This window comes from Cuculus canorus, chromosome 14, assembly GCF_017976375.1.
Source record: "Cuculus canorus isolate bCucCan1 chromosome 14, bCucCan1.pri, whole genome shotgun sequence".
Taxonomy (NCBI): Eukaryota; Metazoa; Chordata; class Aves; order Cuculiformes; family Cuculidae; genus Cuculus; species Cuculus canorus.
Window position 1 is genome coordinate 14,677,420 of NC_071414.1, and position 18,642 is coordinate 14,696,061.

The 18,642-nt window shown below is 57.0% G+C and overlaps 2 protein-coding genes across 4 annotated transcripts in view; both read left to right on the forward strand.

Moving 5' to 3' along the window:
• The first annotated feature begins 211 nt into the window (after positions 1 to 211).
• Positions 212 to 5,883, forward strand: ARSI (arylsulfatase family member I). The gene is made up of 2 exons (XM_009561200.2): positions 212 to 1,138; positions 2,265 to 5,883. Exons 1-2 carry the CDS (start codon positions 819 to 821, stop codon positions 3,667 to 3,669), a joined length of 1,725 nt encoding a protein of 574 aa, XP_009559495.1. The 5' UTR covers positions 212 to 818; the 3' UTR covers positions 3,670 to 5,883.
• A 4,372-nt stretch (positions 5,884 to 10,255) lies between these two features.
• Positions 10,256 to 18,642, forward strand: part of CAMK2A (calcium/calmodulin dependent protein kinase II alpha) — a 35,729-nt gene continuing 27,342 nt past the window's right edge. For 2 of the 3 annotated variants that reach the window (XM_009561182.2, XM_054079413.1), the window contains exons 1-2: positions 10,256 to 10,514; positions 16,014 to 16,108. In XM_009561182.2, coding sequence (XP_009559477.1) covers positions 10,453 to 10,514; positions 16,014 to 16,108 — 157 coding nt within the window. In that variant the 5' untranslated portion in view covers positions 10,256 to 10,452. The remainder of the gene's footprint in view (positions 10,515 to 16,013; positions 16,109 to 18,642) is intronic. The other variant, XM_009561189.2, reaches the window with a different exon arrangement.

The window sequence follows — 18,642 nt, forward strand, 5'->3', positions numbered from 1 at the left end:
TGTGTGAGCTCCAGCTGAGAGTCCCAACAGGGGTCCTGGTCCACACGTCACACATCTCAGGGCAAGAGGGGAGGGAAGTGTAGACAGCTTGGGGAACGCCACGCTTAGGACCCTGCACGTTCCGGGGCTTCCCGGCTTTTTCCTGGAGCTGTTGAGCTGGGAGGGGCTGAGCCTGCGGCTCCCCATAAACCTGGCGGCTTAGCCCACGTCCCAGGCAGATGTTGGGACTCTCTGCCTTGGAGCAGAGGGTGGGAAAAGGAGAGGACGGCTCTTCTTTGGAGGATGAAGAGCAGAGATCGGCAACTCTGGGCTTGAACTTTAGCACCCTCTTCCGCAGGAGTTTACAGCAAAAGATCATCGTATGAGCGAGCCGTCCAGACAGGCGCACGGCTGGGGTGGAGGAGAAGCCTGCTACTTTCTCCAGTGAGGTTTTTATGGGGTTCTTTGTAAAGAAATAACACCAGCGAGAAAACACCAAGAAGTCAGGGAGCGTTTCAAGTGCTCGGGACACTCAGTGAGCGGCTCTGGAGCTGCTGTTAATCACTGTGAGGAGCCCGTCCTGCCGTGCAGATGTGTTTGATTGGAGCGGCGCGAGGGTTATTTTCTTTTGACTGAAGGCAACCCAGCCCCGGCGGATTAAGCTCTTTGTGTGTGCCTGAGAGTGCCTTCATGGGAGCTGCTCCTGCAAAACAGGCTGCAGGGGTTTTGGGGACCATCCTCTAGGCCAGGGGGCTCTCCAAGAGGAGGGGGAGATTTCCTGATTCGTGGCTCTGAGACAATGCCGGGACAGTAGCTCCCTTTGCGCAGCGTTCTCCAGGATGGCAGTCTATGCCCTCACGGGCTTCTCGCTCGTCAGCCTGCTCAGCTTTGGCTATTTATCTTGGGACTGGATGAAGCCCAGTTTGGTGGCTGACGTGGCCACAGACCCCATGGAGAAATCGCTGCCTCCAGCCTTCACCAGGCCACCCCACATCATCTTCATTCTGACTGACGACCAGGGCTACCACGACGTTGGGTATCATGGCTCAGATATCCACACACCAACGCTGGACAGGCTGGCAGCTGAGGGCGTTAAGCTGGAGAACTACTACATCCAGCCCATCTGCACCCCATCGCGGAGCCAGCTGATTACCGGCAGGTAAGCCAACGCCTGCTCACACCCTGCTCGTGTCCCCCTCTTTCTTAGCTGTATGGGGCTTAACCCCAGCTCTGTGTTGATGCCCTGGAGTATTGGCAGGTGATGGAGACCCTCCAGAGAAGCCTCTCTTGTTGGCTTTCTCTAGAAGGCTCCCTGGGCAAACGGTTCATTTTTCACATGGGATAAATAGCGGCACGTGGCAAGGCCAAAAAAGCAAATGTCATTGAGTAACAGACGTCACTTTGGGAGAGGGTGGTTTCTGGCCAGGCAAGGATCTGTGTCCCCAGGCTGTGCTGCTGTCACACTGGCCCTTGTGGGTTTACTGCTGGGCTGTGTGGTCAAAGGTTCTTTGTCCACTGGATCTAAGAGTCCCTTGGACCGTGCTTTTCCTGCTTCTGCATTCGATGCTGCTCTGGCAAGGCAGACTGGATGCTGGCCCATCGCCTTCTCCCATGGCAGCACAGTCAGGTCTCCCCTTATCCTGATCCCTCCTGCCTCCTGGGACAGATGGGGATGGGGCTTTCCCTGGAGAAGCACAGGGAGGTAAGCATTCACCATAAGAGGCAGATCTCATCAGATCTCCCGCTGAGGAGTGGGCCCTAGGAAGGTGCCTATGGATGTGGTCACCTGCTGCCTGGAGGTGGTGGAGCTCACTGAGGTCCAGGAAGAGACCTCTCTTGTCTCCTGATGGCTCTAGAGAGGTCCCAGGAACCAATGGGATGTGCAAAGCAGGGGAGGATGGGGATGTGTAGGCACCCATGTGGGGTACTGCAAACCCACAGGGATTGCTGTGCAATTCTTGCTTGTGCCACCTGTCCTTGACAAAGCCCAGCCACGTCCTCTTGGCTGGCAGCAGCAGGATGACTGCTGGTGGCATCCTGGGACAGCAGCCCAGTGTGCTTTTGAGATATCTGCTGAACCTTCTCTTTTTATTTGCATCTGCTTTTAGTACTTTGAAATGGATGAGGAGCTCCCTGCCTCTGGCGTGGAGCTTGGTCCATGGGGTTGGGCTGGGTGACATGGAGGTCTGCATGCGTTTGGGTTCTCCAGCACATGAAAGTCCCATCACATCCCTAGCTAGCGCTGCTCCCCATCACCATGGATTCTTCCTGTCTCTTTCTGACAGGTATCAGATCCACACAGGGCTGCAGCACTCTATCATCCGACCTCGGCAGCCCAACTGCCTACCCCTCGACCAGGTCACCCTGCCCCAGAAGCTGCAGGAAGCTGGCTACTCCACACACATGGTGGGCAAGTGGCACCTTGGCTTCTACAAGAAGGAGTGCCTGCCCACCCGTCGAGGCTTTGACACCTTCCTGGGCTCCCTGACGGGCAATGTGGACTACTACACCTATGACAACTGTGATGGGCCAGGTGTCTGTGGCTATGACCTGCACGAAGGAGAGGATGTGGCTTGGGACAAGAGTGGGAAGTACTCCACCTTCCTCTATGCCCAACGTGTCAACAAGATCCTAGCATCCCACAGCCCCAAGGAGCCCATCTTTATCTACGTGGCCTTCCAAGCGGTCCACACACCTCTGCAGTCACCCAAGGAGTACATCTACCGCTACCGCTCCATGGGCAATGTTGCGCGCCGCAAGTACGCTGCCATGGTGACGTGCATGGATGAGGCGGTGAAGAACATCACCTGGGCCCTCAAGAAGTATGGTTATTATGACAACAGCGTGATTGTGTTTTCCACTGACAATGGCGGGCAGACGTTCTCTGGGGGAAGCAACTGGCCACTACGTGGCCGCAAAGGGACATACTGGGAAGGGGGAGTCCGTGGTATTGGTTTTGTCCATAGTCCCCTCATCAAGCACAAGCGGCGGACCAGCTGGGCACTGGTTCACATCACAGACTGGTACCCCACTCTGGTCAGCCTGGCTAGGGGCAACCTGAGCAACGTTCCAGGCTTGGATGGCTACAATGTCTGGCCTGCCATCAGCGAGGGCAAGGAATCGCCACGAACCGAAATCCTGCACAATATTGACCCCCTCTACAACCATGCCAAGTATGGCTCCTTGGAGGATGGCTTTGGCATCTGGAACACAGCTGTGCAAGCCTCCATCCGGGTTGGGGAGTGGAAGCTCCTCACTGGTGACCCAGGGTACAGCGACTGGATTCCCCCTCAGACCCTGACTAACTTCCCAGGGAGCTGGTGGAACTTGGAGCGTCTCACCGATGGCCTGAGGAAGTCCATGTGGCTCTTTAACATCACCGCTGACCCCTACGAGCGCTATGACCTCTCAGACCAGCGCCCAGATGTGGTCAGGGCCCTCCTGATGAGGTTGGTGCACTACAACCGGACGGCTATCCCGGTGCGGTACCCTGCGGAAAACCCTCGGGCTCATCCAGATTTCAATGGTGGTGCCTGGGGACCTTGGGCCAGCGAGGATGACGCAGAGGAGTGGGAAGGTGGTGGGGAGCCCCTGAAGAGTAGAAACAAGAAGAAGAAGAAGTGCAAGATTTGCAAGCTGCGATCCTTCTTCCGCAAGCTGAACACCAGGCTCATGTCCAATCGCATCTGATGGGAGACTTGCCCATTGACCCAGTCTGACCAGGGTGGAGCTCCATGTGGCAGTACAGCAGGGGTGGGAATGAGGCAGAGGGATGGATGGGGAGGAGGTCAGCACCCTCTTGCTTTCTCTTGCTCCAAGGTTCACCCCAAAACTGGCTTGACTGGTGGCCACACAGAGATGGGCAAGAAAGGGCGGTGTGAGCTCAGCTGCACTGCTCAGTGGTGATGTATAAGTCCGCTGAGCTAGGCTGGATGTTGCACAGCCCCTTCCAAAGTGAGTCCTTTTCTCAAGGACTCTGTAGGCAATCACAAGCTTTAAGTGTTGGCCATTGCAATGGCAGGAGGAAGCACTGGACTTGGCATTGCAGAGGGGCTGACCAGCATCAGTGACTCTGTCTGCAGGTTGTCCCTTGTCATTTCTCCATGTATACATGCTCCTGGCTGCCAGGCAGCTGCCTTCTCCGCTCTTGCTCTGGGAACTCAAGAATCTCCCACAAACCCAAGACCATGGAGTTTTCCTGTTATACTTCTTTGTGGAAGGATGGATTCCTCACCATGGATATCAGCCACGAGAATGCCATGGTTGGACTCAGCATTGCTGCTACAAGGACCTCATGTGGGGCCACGACTTCTCCTCTCTACTGGCTTGGGGGCCAGGAGCAGTGCCGATGAGGTGCTATGGCTTACGGAGAAGCGGTTGGATGCAGTCAGAGGACCGATGGCTCTGCACAGCCCCACATTCGGGAAATAGGCTTGCCCCAAGCTCTGGTGGACTTCACATGGGTCAGCCATGCAGCAGATCATTTCATCCACAGTTCTGCCTGGCCAGACCGCCCACGTGCATGGCTGCAGGCACAAATCCTAAGCATCCAACCAGTCAACAGCCTACGGCTGCCCCTTCCCAGTGCTGGGACTGTCCCCATCCCCACATCCTCACTGCTGAACCTGAGGCAGAAGGAAGATCTCAAGAAGGTCTCTGCAGAGGCTGATGCGCTGCTCTGTAGCTGCAGGACTTTGAAGCTATGGAAGGGAGGACTGTGACGGCTCCTGCCTGCCAGCGCCGCAACACTTCCCTCACTGCAGATGAGCACCGCTCTCCCAGCAGTGCACGCGTTAGGGGGGAAACCACGTCCCCACCCTCGTGCCGTGGGGAGCCAGCCCAAGCGATTGCCGGAGCCCAGGCGGCTTGGGAGCTGGGACAGCCAGCAAAGCGCTGTGCCCCCGCGCCTTGGCAGGGTGTGAGTGTGCGTATGTGCGCTCCGAGGAGAGCTGGCGAGGATGAAAGAGGGTAAATAGCTTTAAAAGCACTTTGGATGCATGGTGCACTTCCATTTACACAATGTGTTTTACATTTCTCCCCACAGGTTTCTCTTGGTGCAGCGTGTGTAGGCGAGGGCCCTGCTGTGAATTTTGAAAATAGTTATTTTTGTCTCTGGAAAATGAGGCCTGTTAGGACTTGTCAGCTTTTGGATGAGCAGTGTGGGCTTTCTTTTTTTCCCCCCTCTCTCTCTCCCTTGGAAAATAACATTCATTTAAAACCTGTCATTGAAAGATATGACAATTGGCAGCGTGCACGCTGAATACCTTTCAGTGCGCTTTCAAGCCCTGTGTGTGAGAAAGGGACGGGGGGACGGGAAGAGAATGCAGTGACACGTTTGTATTTTTTTTTTTCTTACTCTTAGCTGGATTATTTGGGGGAATTGGGATTTTCTATAGAAACAAAGAGAAAAAAAAAAAATGAAGCTCACAGCAAGGCAGAATCGAGGAGGCCTCTTGTAGAGATGGGAAGGAGTTTGCAAAGCCAGAGAGTGGCAGTGTGCAAACCCATCCCTGCTGCTCTGTGCATGCCCATCCCCGTGTCATTCCAGCAGCCCCCCATATCCCTCTGGGGGCAGTGGCATCAAGGACAAATTTCAGAGGGGGACTTAGCTCTTCCATCAGCCCCATCTCCATCATCCCCAGCTCCCTTAGCGCATTGTTCCATGGGGACTGGTTCCCATGGCATCACCTCAGTCCAGGTGAGCTCCAGGAGGGTGCTGCACATCCTTGAACTACCTCAACCAGCCAGTGCGGCCCCCCAGGACATGAACTGCCGGAGTGCCCACCGGCAGCGGGGCTGCGGCACTAGCTGCTATTTGGCAAAGCCAACCAGTTGCTGAATATAAAGCAACACTTTGCTGAAGAAGAGGAGGCTGCTGCAGGCTGAGCTGGAGGAAGGTGGAGAGTGATGACTGGGGGGGGGGGGGCACGAGTCACAGTGAAGGGGGACCCAGTGCCGGAGGGAGCAGGAGCACGGGGCTGGCCATGGGGCGGCGACAATGCTCGGGAAGCAGCTTTCATTTCCATATTTATGTAAACGCATCCAAGTTTAGTCTTTCTTTTATTTTTTTTTTTCTTTCAAAAATGGAAATTTCCATGAAAACATGTTCAGTTTTTTTGCCCTTCAGTTTTACTAATATCTCCATGAAAAGGTTCGTCTGGTCTTGGTTCATTCCCAGTTTGGGCTCTGCTGGGCTGATGCTGGGTTTGTGCAGTCAGCCTGGCCGTAGAGTTGGGTCTGTGTTCTTTTTCTATTAAAAAAAATTACATTCTGAATTTGAGTAAAAAGAAATACTTAAAGGAAAGTCTTAGTTCCCCAAAAGAAAGAGGAAAAGTAGGCAAGAACATCTCTGGGTGCTTCGAGAGTGTAGAGCCTCCACCCGAGGACAGCAGTTGTCCTTCACCACGTTTCCGGTCTCCCTGTATCTGAGCATTGGGCTGGGAAGGGGCAGGCAATGGCCACCACATGGGTTGCCCATCCCTGCTCATTAATGATCTCTATGGAGAAAAATGCAGCAATGTGTCAAAATCCCATGTTTTCAGACAGTTCAAGCCCCTTGGGAGTGCCTGTGTGCTGTGGCTGCCAAGGGGTTAACGGAGCTGGTGAGATGCTCAGGCAGCGGAGCTCCCTTCCAGACCTTGATACGGCACACAGGAGATGTGTCTGCACAGACAGGTTGAGATCCTCTCCTTCCCAACTGCTCTCCAAAGAGCCGTGCAAGCCTCAGAGTGCTCCGAACCCCAGGCAGGAACTGGATGCAGGGTGGGACCCTGCGGAGAATTGGGGCGGGGGATGCATGTAGGGCTGTCGGGACTCTGGGCTGAAAGGAGGAGAGAATGAGGTGGGATGGAGGGATATCATCTGCCTCTCCTCCAGCGATGTACGGCTGCCTCCACACTGCTGGCTAGAGGGAGCTGGGATGGGATGAGGGTGGACGGAGTTGGGGTAGGATGGAGATGGGGAGAGAGTAAGGATAAGAATGAGGATGGAGATGAGGATGGGACGGGGATGGGATGGAACGAGATGGGTGGGATAGAAATGGGAAGAGGGTTAGAAAGGCATGGAACAGGACACACAGGATTGGGAGGGGGGTGGTACATGGGAGCCTCTCCAGCTACAGAACCAGCACATGATGACCCCAAGGAGCCACATGGTGCCTGCCACGGGGGGGTCACCACAGTTCATGGCCATGTCCACAGGAGAGTCCCTGCCCATGGACCCTGGTGTCAGGGATAGGGTGGCCTTGGGGACACCATGTCTCAGACAAAAGCAGTTCCATGTGGCTGCAGGACTGAGCGCTGGGGCCTGCAGGGACAGGGCACGTTTGCAAACACAACTCTAAATGTAAATCAGCTCTCCTTACCGTGGTATTTATAATCTTCATCTAAAAATAACCCCAAATTTAGCTTCCCAGAGGACAGCAACTGAGCATCCCCCAGACCCCAGCTTGAGTGTGAAACTGTCCCAGTAATTTTGGGATCTCTGCAATATGTAATCCACAGCCCCACTGGTTCTGCGTGCGAGGCACTGCTGCCGTCTCGCTGGGGCCCAGGCATGCCCCATCCCATGGAGAAGGAGAAGGACCTGCTGCATCCCCACCAGGGACACGCTGGTCCTCCCTGAGCCCCACAGCGCAGCTGCCTCTCCGGTGTATTTAGGGTTTGGCATCAGACAGAAGAGGCCATCCCGAGGCAGCCCTGTGCTGGGATGCAGGAGCTGAGTATCAGCAGGTAGAGCTGGAACAGGTGTAGGGAGAGCAGGAGGTGTTTCTGGAGGGGCAGCTCAGTGATGGAGAGGAGCAGCTTGGGATGGAGGTCTCCATCAGGCACCCAGAGTCCAGCATGGCAGCAGGAGAGCAGCTTGGCTCTCCAAAACCCTGCAGGAACAAATCTTGGGGTGTCTGGGAACAGAGATGTCAGATAAGGAGAGACACCCAGAAGATCCTGAGGCTTCTGGGAGAGGATTGGGATGGCTCCTTTCTCCTGGGAGCTGGTGGGAGAACCCCATCCCGCAGGGGGAAGGTCCCACTCAGAGCTCCTGGGTTGTCCCCAGACACAGAGGAGCTGAGCCACAGAGATTCCCGCTTAGGAAAACATCATCGGCAAAGCAGAGCATTTTCTGCACCCAGAAGCCTGACACTCCCCCACCCTCAGAAAGGGAAAAATGCTGAGAAAAAGGGGAAAAAAACTGAACAGAGAGGAGGTCAGGAAGGAAGATACTTTCCTGCCAGGCAGGCAGAACCTGGGTGGAAGGCAGGGACCCCATGGAAGGCTTTGCCATTGCCCCCTGCACTGAGTGAGCGGTTCAGGGAGTGGGGGTCAGGGGATCAGCAGGAACCCTGGGGGGAAGGAAGCAATGCATCCCTCTTCCCGGCTGCAGGAGCATGCAGAGTCATGCGTGTGTGGGGCTGAGCACACACGCTGGCGTGGGAGTGGGAAGAGGGGGCAGGTCGCATTGTGGCACCCACGAGGCCACATATGTTAACGTGGGCAGGAGTGTCTGTGGGTCTCCAGTGTGGGGGGCTCTTCCTCTTGCCCTGCGGCTCTGAGGGGGCTTCCTGGAGGATGGCAGCAAAAAGCTGGAGGAGGGGAGCACTCCTCAGGCATCCGAACACATGGGCCCCTGCAGCAGCTCCCCACCTCCTGACACAGCCCTGGGATGGCAAATGAAGTCCACTTTCGTGTGGGAGTAAGATGGGGAGGAGATATGTGTGAGCAGGGAGAGGTTTGGGGGACCATAGCATCCCCAGGGCACAGATCATACGCTTGCATAGCCCTCACCTCAAGTGAGGGTGCAGTAGCATGGCCAGAATGGGTCTGAAGGCCACCAGCCCCTGGGGACCCTTGCTCTGTCCCCATGCCCATGGGTGGGAATTGGAACTCTGCACCGCCGTGGGGGCTGCAGGGCCCCCTCCAGCTGGGACACAAGGAAGCGGGATGCTGGATGCTGGCATGCAAGGTGAGGAGGAAGGTGGGTAATGGTGCAATTAATGGAAAAGCCATTAGACCTTTCTCCTCCTCCCCCTCTTCTTCCTCACTCCGCCACTCGCTGTCCTCCTCCACTTCCACCTCCTTTCTTCTCTCCCTCTCTCTGCTCCTCCTTCTTTCTCTCCTCTTGAATATTTCTCCCTATTTTTGTCTGGTTAGAGCCTTTTCTTTTCCTTTTAACCCTTCTATGGCAGCTTGAAAGAGAACTCAATTCATCTCAGCTGCCAAAGTCGATGCCCTCCTGGCCGGTGGTGGGAGCCCCTTTTCCTGGGGTAGTGGGGGCTCCTTCTGCAGCAAAATCATCCAGAAATGGGACAAAAGCTTAAAAGAAAGCTCTGCTGGGGTGTCAGAAGGTGGGAAGGTGCAAGGGGTAGTGTAGATATAGGAGGGGGCGCTGGGAGCCTCGGGGTGCTGCCAGGGTGCCAGCAGCAAGGTGGGCTCAGAGAGAAACTGCTCCCCTATGGTTTTGGATCTCGTTACTCCACTTTTATTGCCTTTTTTTGTGGTTTTTTTTTTAATGTTAAATGCAGCAGAGGGGTGGCAAAAAAAAGAGAAAGCGGGACAGACCTTTCTCCTCCCTGCACTCTGAATTCCCCCCCTTTCTGCCCCAGCTCAGGCACCACAGGGGAGTTTCAGTCCAGGACGCAGCCTTTTTGCTCCCTCTCTTGCTGTGCTTTAGGCCAAACCACTTGACCCACGGCGTGGAAGACCCGGCAGCTCCAGTGCCCGTGGGGAGAGCTGGTGGGCAAAGGGAGGAGCAGGGAGCAGCTCCCTGGCACAGGCAGCCCTCCCTGCAGAGCAATCAGGGTCACCTCCCTCTGGGGAGCCCAGATGATGGCAGCCTGCTTTGGGGACCTGGGGACCTGCCATGGTTTCTCTGGCTTCTCCTGACACACTTCTGCTCCATCTGCTCCCGCCTCAGCGCGTCCCACATCCCGCAGCCCCCCAGGCCACAGAGGGATGCTGCTGCGGGCACCAGCAGGGCCTGTATTTTGAGGGGGGAAGAAGTTGCCGGGGCGACAGCATCCTCCTGCAGCATGGAAACCATGGTTTCCATGGAAACTCTTTTTGCCCCAATTATTCTACCACTACCACGTCCATTAATTTGCCGTTAATATTGGCATTTCAGGCTGCCCCCCACCCTGCAGCAGCCGAGTGACCCCGAGCAGCCCCCTGGGCCCGATCCCCAGCAGGGCCCTGGTCCCCACGGGCAGGCGGCGGGGTTGGGAAGCAGTTGCCCCGGCAACAGAAACAGGGCGTTTCTGGCAGCGGTGGTCGCCATGGGGACGGGGATGCTGACGAAGGCTTGTGAGGCTGAGAAGACAAATTACCCTCATCATTATCTCCGGGCTTGTCAATCAAACATATACCCTTATTTACCTCGGCGAGTAGAGAGCCCTGGGAGCACACGGAGAGGGAGGGAACGAGAGGAGAGCAGCTTGCCCTAAACTCCGCACAGGGGAGGGAGCATTTCCAGCCCCTCGGGATGGCCACCATCACCTGCAATCGCTTCACTGAGGAGTACCAGCTCTTTGAGGAACTGGGCAAGTAAGTTGGAGATGGGGTGGGATGCTCAGAGTGGGGCTGTGCCCCGGCTGGGGAAGAGCCTTAGAGGCACTGGGAACCACCGGAGATGGGGGGGAAAGAGGCAGGCATGGAGAAAGGCACTGGGGAAAGGCTGGAGGGGACTCAGGTTAGGATGGGGGCTGCCGGCTCTCGCCCTGCATGCTCCATCCCCTCCTGAGTTCAGGTGGCTGCTGGTGGGTTCTGGGATGGGGGCTCGGGTCACCCCAGGGGGCTGGAGCTGCCTGGGGAGGGGGGAGTTGCCCCTTTAATGGAAAAGCCGCTCCCGAAAGAGGATGCTGCTGGCTCCCCTGGGAACTTCTCCAGCCGGGAAGAGGGATGGGACAGCCGAGGAGGAAAGCTGAAGCAGAGAGCACCCTTTACGTTTCTTTAAGGAATGTCTCTGTGTGGATTCTCCGCGGTTTGGCTCATCCTGGGGGAGACCCAGCCTGCCTGGCAGCCCCTGGAGAATCCTGGTGGCTCTTGGGCAGAGCCGGGGTGTCTCCCACCCTTGTCCCAGCATGAGCAGGGTGAGACACAGCCATGCCAGACCCGGCTCTCCTGCCGGGGACAGCTTAGCTTGGCGGGTCTGGGTGTCATCGCGTGTGCCTGGATCGGGGTGCACGTACATGAGTGTGAAAACAGAGCCCGTGCACAGCGGGGTGAGCCTGGGGGGCACCGAGCACCCTGGGGTGGAGCAGAGGAGTTCAGGTCCTTCGTGCGAGGCAGAGTCGTGATCGGTGTCTCACAGCGTGTGTGGCTGTAAAACAGGTGCAAAAGCGAGCAGGCGTGTGCCTGTGTTTTGGTTTCTGTGCCTTTTTTTTTATAGAGCTGGTGTGTAAATCTGCTTCAGATGGGCAGCTGTGCCCACCCATGGGTGTCAGCCCTCGCTCCAGCCCCGCATTCGCTGGGCACAGGGCAGGCTGCACCTCAATGTGCACTCACACGCGTGTAGGCGTACGAAACGGGGGCGAGGGAGAAAGGAGAGGACAAAAATGGTGAAATCAAGAGGCTGAAACAGGGAAGGACTTTGTGCCAGGCTGAACACTGCTAATATTCCCCACCCAAGCTGGAGAGATCAGGTTTCCCCTACAAAGTGCAGCTCCTTGGAGGCGAGCAGACCTCCGGTGCCAGGACATGCACATCCATGCCCTCAGCATCAGGGATGCTGCGAGGGGCTGGCAGTGAAAGCGGGTCCGGAGCAGGTCCCTGCAGTGCAGAGAGTCCCAGCTGGTGTTGTGGGTGGGGCGACAGGCACCCACCCGGGAATTTGTGGCAAAGCAGGGCTAGGGACCTGCTTTTTCCAAAGGTTTCTGGCTTTTCTGGGCTCTGAAGCTCTGCGGTGGTGGCAGGGGGTGGGCAGGGGGTGGGTGGAGAGGCAGCAGCTGCTGGGCCTTTGGCTGGGCAGACGTGGCTGCGGGGATGTGGTGGTGAGCTCGCAGGCCAGGCGCAACGGGGGAGGACCAGGAGGGCTCCTGGAGGCATTAGGGGTGCGATGCTTTGCTAGGTGGGTGCCAACACAGCAGACTGAGCACCCAGACACAGAGCTGCCTGCACTGCCTGGCACCACGGTGTAAAACCACCTTGACAGATGCATTTTAACTGCACCCTGGCCAGCCTGGCTCATCCGACCTCCCGGGGTGACGCAGGGGCCATGTGGCTCAGCCAGGGGCTCCGGGCATCATCCCCAACTCAGAGCATCCCACTGCTTTCCCCTTCACCCCATGGGGGCAGGTGTCTCTGCAGCTTGAGGCTTGTTCCTGAGTTTAGAGCTTCACTGGGCTGCTCAAGGCACCATAGAGCTAGTCAGGGATTTTTCACAGGGATGGCTTCTAGTACACTAAATAATCAGCGGTTTCCCATGGGGAAATTTCTGCTTCGTGGGCTTAGAGAGGGAAACCAGGATGAAGCACCACACCTCTGCTCTTCTGCTGCAGCCACTTGTGGTGGAAAACGGCATTCCTCTTCCATGAGATGCTCCCAGTGCCAGGCAGAGTCGGGGCATCCCAGCAGGGGCGAGGCAGGGCAGGGAGTATGGCTCTTCCTAACCCATACCCTGAAGGGGAGCAACATCCTGTGGGGGCTTAGAACACAAAGGCTCTGTCTTGAGTTTGCTGTCACCAACGAACTGGTTTGATCTGTTGGGAACACACAGGGTGTCCCCGAGTGTGGCTAGCAGGAGGGGAGGTGGTGGGTGCCAATCTGCTGTGCTCACCGTTCTCCTTTGCTGTCTCCTTAGCTGTTCCCATCCCGATACCCAGGCAAGCCAAGGAGTTTGAGGTGCTACACACCCAATGACAGCCCTACAATAAGGCTTTGTTGGGGGGCAGAGATGGGGAGGAGAGTCTGCAGAGCCTGCCTTGTGGGGCACCAGGTCTTGGTGCATCCCTGCACCTTCCAGGCATGGAGAGGGTCCCTGTCCTGAGCAGGACACATGGAGCTGGGGAAAACCAGCTCCCACGGCAGCCCCAGCAAAGCCAAGCAAGAGGCGCACTGCTCCAACCCCTCCAGCTGCCCCATCCTTGCAGGAGGGGGTTGGCAAGGGCAGGGGGCAACCAGGGGGCAGTAAGGGAGAGGATCCTGCCCACGGCTCCTCAGAGTAGGACAAACATGAAGTGCAGCTCCATAGCAGCTCCAAATCCGCCCCCGTAGCAGGTTCAGGGAGAGGCTGGAGACAATTACCGTGCTGAGCGCTGCAATCAGCCCCTCCACTCCTGGAGCTGCAGGAGAGGGGTTTTATTAAAAAGGGGGGGGAAAAAATAAATATATATATGGAGGAACAAAAAATCCCCAGCCCACACACTTCTCTCTAGAAAGGAGATAAAACGCCTTGGAGGAGGAGGAGGTGTTGAAGAGAGGGAGGGCTGCAGCAGCGCAGCCCAGTGCTGGCAGGGAAGGTGTGAAAAAGGGAGAAGCAGAGCATCCTGGTGGCAGAGCTGCTGCTCGGGTTGCCAGGGGGAGGCCATGGGGACAAGGCATGGGGTCACGCCTGGCCCAGGGGACCAAGGGACAGGGGCTGTAGGGCTGGGACCCAGAGTGGCAGGGTTTGGAGCTGGAGGGACAGGGCTGGCTGCTTGGCTGCAGGTCCAGCATCACCCTGAAATGCAGCCAAGGCAGGGGAAACGCAGGCATGATCTCTACCCTGGGTGACATATTTGTCCAGTGCTAAAACTAGGACACGCTGTTACCTCTGGGATGAACGCCCCATCTCTGAGCCTGCAGAGAAGAGGGCTCCTAGCTGCCACCAGAGATGGGGTTGGCCCCATCTAAAGAGCCAGCACCTCAGCAGGGAAGGGACCCACACTGCTACCCATGGCCACAGAACAGGGCATTGTCTCCTTCCAAAGGGATTTCTTGCACCAAAATGGGGCTGAACTCCCTGCCTGGCGTCGCCTGCACTGCCCTGTGAGCTCCTGGCGCAGGGTGGGTGCCAGCATTTGCAGGGAAGGAGACCCTGGATGTATATGGATCCAAGGGGGTTATTTCTTCCATGCTGAGAAGGTCCGCGTGGGGCATGGGAGCAGCTTGGCACAGGGAGTTTCACTGCTGTGAAACACTCAGTGGAGTCAAACACCCAGTCGGGGGGGGCTGTTCCTGGCCACTACAGCTGCCCTGAAGGACCCAGCTGGGACTGGGATGGGGCTATGGAGAACATTTTGTATCCCTGGGTGTCCTGTAGTGGCACCCAGCACCTCATGCCCTCACCATCCTCCAGGCTCATAAGAGTCTCGCTTGTGCTTCACGGAGCATGAGTAGGCATTTGGTTTCTGTTAAAAAGACTCCGAGGAGTGAAACCCTGTGCTCTGCCACTGCAGAGCATCCCACCCCCCGCATCCTGCTTCCCATGGCTGTCCCTTCCCTGCCGTCCAGTTTAGTTCAAATAAATGGATAAATGAGCAGCTGTCGGCACTGGGACCAGGAACGGCTGGGTGTACCCAGCCTCCAGGGGCTCCAGGACACTTATGTCCCTCCAACCCCACATTGTGTCCTCCAGAGAAAACCTGTGACTCAGGCAGAAACCCCTCTCTGGGGCAGTGGGCATGGGGACTTCCCTACTGGCTGTACTCACTCTTGCAGGCTTTCCTGGCACTGCAAAAGCAGAATTTAGGAAAAAAAATAGGGAATTCAGGTGGCAGAGAGCACAAAAGACCCCCAACCCCGGGCAGCGCAGCATTCCTGGCGAGATGGGGAGCACAACGCCATGGGGCTGGCAATAGATTCTGTCTCTCCTACTCAGGGCAAGCCGGATACAAAGCGTTTCTCCCCCTCTTTCCTATTAATCCGTACAGGGATTGTTCATAGCTGAGCTCTTCCAGCAGCCAGGATTAAATGGCAGGATGAGGAGGCTGGGAAGCACCAGGATGCTGTTCCCACGGCTCCTGCCCAGCACGTGCCATGAGCGATGCTCGGCGCTGGGCGCGTGGGCTGCTGGCTCCGCCGGGGCTCCAGCCCCATCCCTCCGCACCCTGCCGCTCGCCTGTTCTCCTCAAGATCACATGCAAACCCAAATTGCCCGTCTCCACCCGCCTCCACCGGTAAAATCAATTATCCACCGCCGCTCACTAGCCTGAGGCCTTTTATTCCTCAGCAGGGAGCAGGAGCGGGGCGACAGGGAGCAGGGGGAAGGTGGGGCAGGAGGTGGGATTTCTTTTGATAGTTGTTATTTTAGTGATTGGAGAGTTTGGCAGGAGAAGGAACCTGGTACAAAAGGTTGTGCTCAGCAGGGCTGGAGCGCGTGTATGTGCAATGCCGCAGCTCCCAGCATAGCATCAGCGCTCTGTTGGTGCAATGTGCTGGCAGAGTTCAGGGTACAGGGGCAGAATGGCTTCTTTGGAGCATCCCAAGCACCCTGCGCATTTGTCTGCCAGGCCTCAGGAGACACCTGCACGTTGGCTTACGCGTGTGCAAGCCACAGAATCATCCTTCTTGGCCCCAGTGGTCCTTGCTCACAGGGTCCCTCACCTGTCCCTGCCTATGTGGCAGTCCTGAAGAGGACCTTGCACCCATGGCTGATGCTTGCACCTGCTTCTGCAAAGTGCTGCTATGGTCGCAAGATCTAATGCAAACAACAGCAGTCACCTGGACTTCAGTGGAGTAGCCGAGTGCTTCGTGGCAGCTGCAGCCACCCTGGTGTCCCTCAGAAACCAACAGCCCTGGTGAAGCACTGACCCTTCTCTCCTGGGGGACAGGTAGGGCAGAGCCTGGGAAGGAGGGGAGGAAATGTGAACGATGCTAGGAGTGTCCCAGGGGAGCACAGAAGGATGAATCCTACATCGATTCCCAGTTCTACCTGTGCCTGCCCCCATCATCCCCAAGGGTGCAGGGAAGCCAACTGAAAGTCCTCCGTGTTTTCTCTGGGCTCCTTTCCCAGCCAGCACCAATCCCCATCCCCGTGGCTGCCCCTCAACCTGCAGGCGTGTCAGAGCTGAGCTGTGCCCTTGCCCATGCCAAGTCCTTCACCTCTCCCGTTTCTTGTCTTCCCAGGGGTGCTTTCTCCATCGTTCGGAGATGTGTAAAGGTGTTGGCAGGACAAGAGTATGCGGCCAAGATCATCAACACCAAGAAGTTGTCTGCTCGAGGTAGGTGCTGGGGGCCTTTCTGGGGAGGTGAGAGGCGAGCAGGGTTTGCAGAGCAGGGAATCTGTGTCTGCCGCCTGGCACTGGGATGATGCCTTTGATGTGCAGCAAGCAGGCAGTGTTTGATGTGCGGTGGGGAAAGACACTTATCCTACCCCTCTCCACTGTGGTGCACACTGAGCTCCTTGATGGATGCGGCGAACCCCAAGGAGATGTCTTGGTGGCTGCTCACCGCATCCCATCCGATCACAGGGATGCATCCGAAGCTTGATTGTCAGGGCTGTGGGGAGATTCTGGACCCCAGCCTGCCCAGGGAGGTGTAGGACCCTGTTTCTCTCCTTGGGGCCCCACCACCACCCTACACACCATGTTACCGCACGGCATTGCAGCAAGCCAAGCTGCTGTTGGCCTCGAGTGCTGGGTAGCACAGTTGTTTTGGGAGCATCACCTCGCCAGCAGGGTTACTGCTGTCCCTCACATTCCCACTTTCAGGGGCTGTGGGTTTCCTTACTCAGAGCAGTGAAATTGGAAGATCCTTTGGATGAGGGACTGTTTATTTCTGCCTGGATATTGACCCTCACCCCTCACTGCCATCTAATTAACCGCACTGGTGGAGCACGCTGGCTGCTTTGCTGCTGGAAGAGATACTGGTGGGTCTGTCCTGGCTGCTCCTCGGGACAAGGCTGAGCTGAGCTGGCACAGGAAAGCTTCAGCCAGCCCTTGCCCTGAGGCAGGGACTCTTCTGCCCCCAGGCATCTAGCAGAGGAGCTGTAATGAGGAGGAGATGGGACAGCAGCTGCCAGCTGAACAGCTCCAGCTCCTCCTGGCCTGGTGCATTGTGGAGTGCAGGATGGGTGCCAGGAGTGAGCGCCCTGCCGCAAGGGTTTAATTAATTCTCTCCCTTGGTTTCTCTCCCTGACGCCACTGCTTACCTCCGAAGGCAAAAATGAAACACAGAAAACAGTGGCAAACTCCGTTCTGACCTCAAATTAAACCAGTGCTTTGCAATCTCCCTCCCTCGGTGCTACCAAAGTGGCACAGCACCGATGCTGAGCCCCTCCGTGTGGCGCCCAACACCAGCTCCTGCCCCTTCTCAAAGATGCCAACTCTTCCCTTCCTCTAAGGCTGAAGGCTCCCACTCGGGGGCAGCTGCCTGGGCTCCGGGCAGCGTGTGTGGCATTGGCCGTGGCGTTCAGCTCCTGCCCGCACACCCTAGCTGGCAGCAGGGTGGGCAGTAAACGCCTCCCAGTTTGAGCTGCCTTCCCTCTCTTCCCTTCCCTGCTTGCCTGCTCAACAATTTGCCCCCCTCCATCCTCTTCTGGGGTTTGTGCTGCCCTTGCAGCAGCTCTGCGTCCGTCTGTCCCCCTGAAGGACCTCACCAGGGTTATCTTCCCTGCTTTGCTGGATGAAATGCTGCTTTTGCTAATTTGAAACCCCTGTTTCAGCAGTGCTAGCACGTGGGATGGCAATTCCCCAGGCTGGGAGCAATCCCCAAAGGAACACATCCCCCCAGGGCTGTGTCACCGGCTGTGTCACATGGAAAAGGCAGGAGGGAAGGTGTGCAGGGAGGAGAGGGATCAGGGGGAAGGTGAGTGCACCTGCGAAATATCCCCATGGCCTCTTCAGATGTTCTCCTGGCTGCCAATGCAGGGAGCCGGCAGGAGAAAAACTGGAGGTTTTAGAAGGAGAAATGGATTTTGGGTCCAGGCAGCAGCTGGATTTGTTGAGCAGGACAGAGGCTGCTGTGGTGGCTCAATGCCCCCAGTAGCACTTCATCGCGTGGTGGACGTGCCACGCCGCAAGGGCAGGAGGATGCTCTGACCTACAGCAGCTGCTCCACAAGCTCAGCAGGTTCTCTCTGCCTGAGGGACACCTCCCTGTCCCCCTGTCCCTCTGTTCCACAGCTCTGGCACAGCCATCCCATCCACGTGCAAAGTCCCTGCAAGCTGTGAGGTTTGCACAGCCAAGGGGTTCTTTACCAGCGTGTGTCTCTGTGCAGGGATTGCACCCACACAATGCTCGGACAAAATCACAGACGGGGTGACCCAGCCCTGAGCACTGCCTCCGCGCCCAGCCTGTTCTTGCTGTGCCCTGATGGCAGAGAAGCTCTGCCAGAGCAGGACCCAGGCAGCCGTGGAAAGAGCAAAGTCCCCAGATGACATGCTGCCTTCCCTCCCTGGGTGATGGTTAGCTCATTTCAGCTCTCCACCTTGCATTTTGCACCGAGCCTGTGGCACCGAGAGATGCGATAACTGCGCTCCCCCAGGACCTTCCTACCAGGTGCTCGCACTCTGGGGCGTGCTGAAGGGATGAGCCGGGAATACCCAGGGCTGCATTCCTGGGCGCTGCAGCCTTGCAGGAATGGCAGCCTCCTACGCACCCACATGCCGTCATCCTTCAATGGATGTGCTGGTGTTCTCCCTGCCAGAGCATCGCTGCTGGAGACTGCTCAGGCGTCCCTCGGCAGAGGTCCCAACACCCATAGGGATAAGCACCTTTCCCAGCCGTTCCTGGGTACCACTTGGTCCCCACTGCTG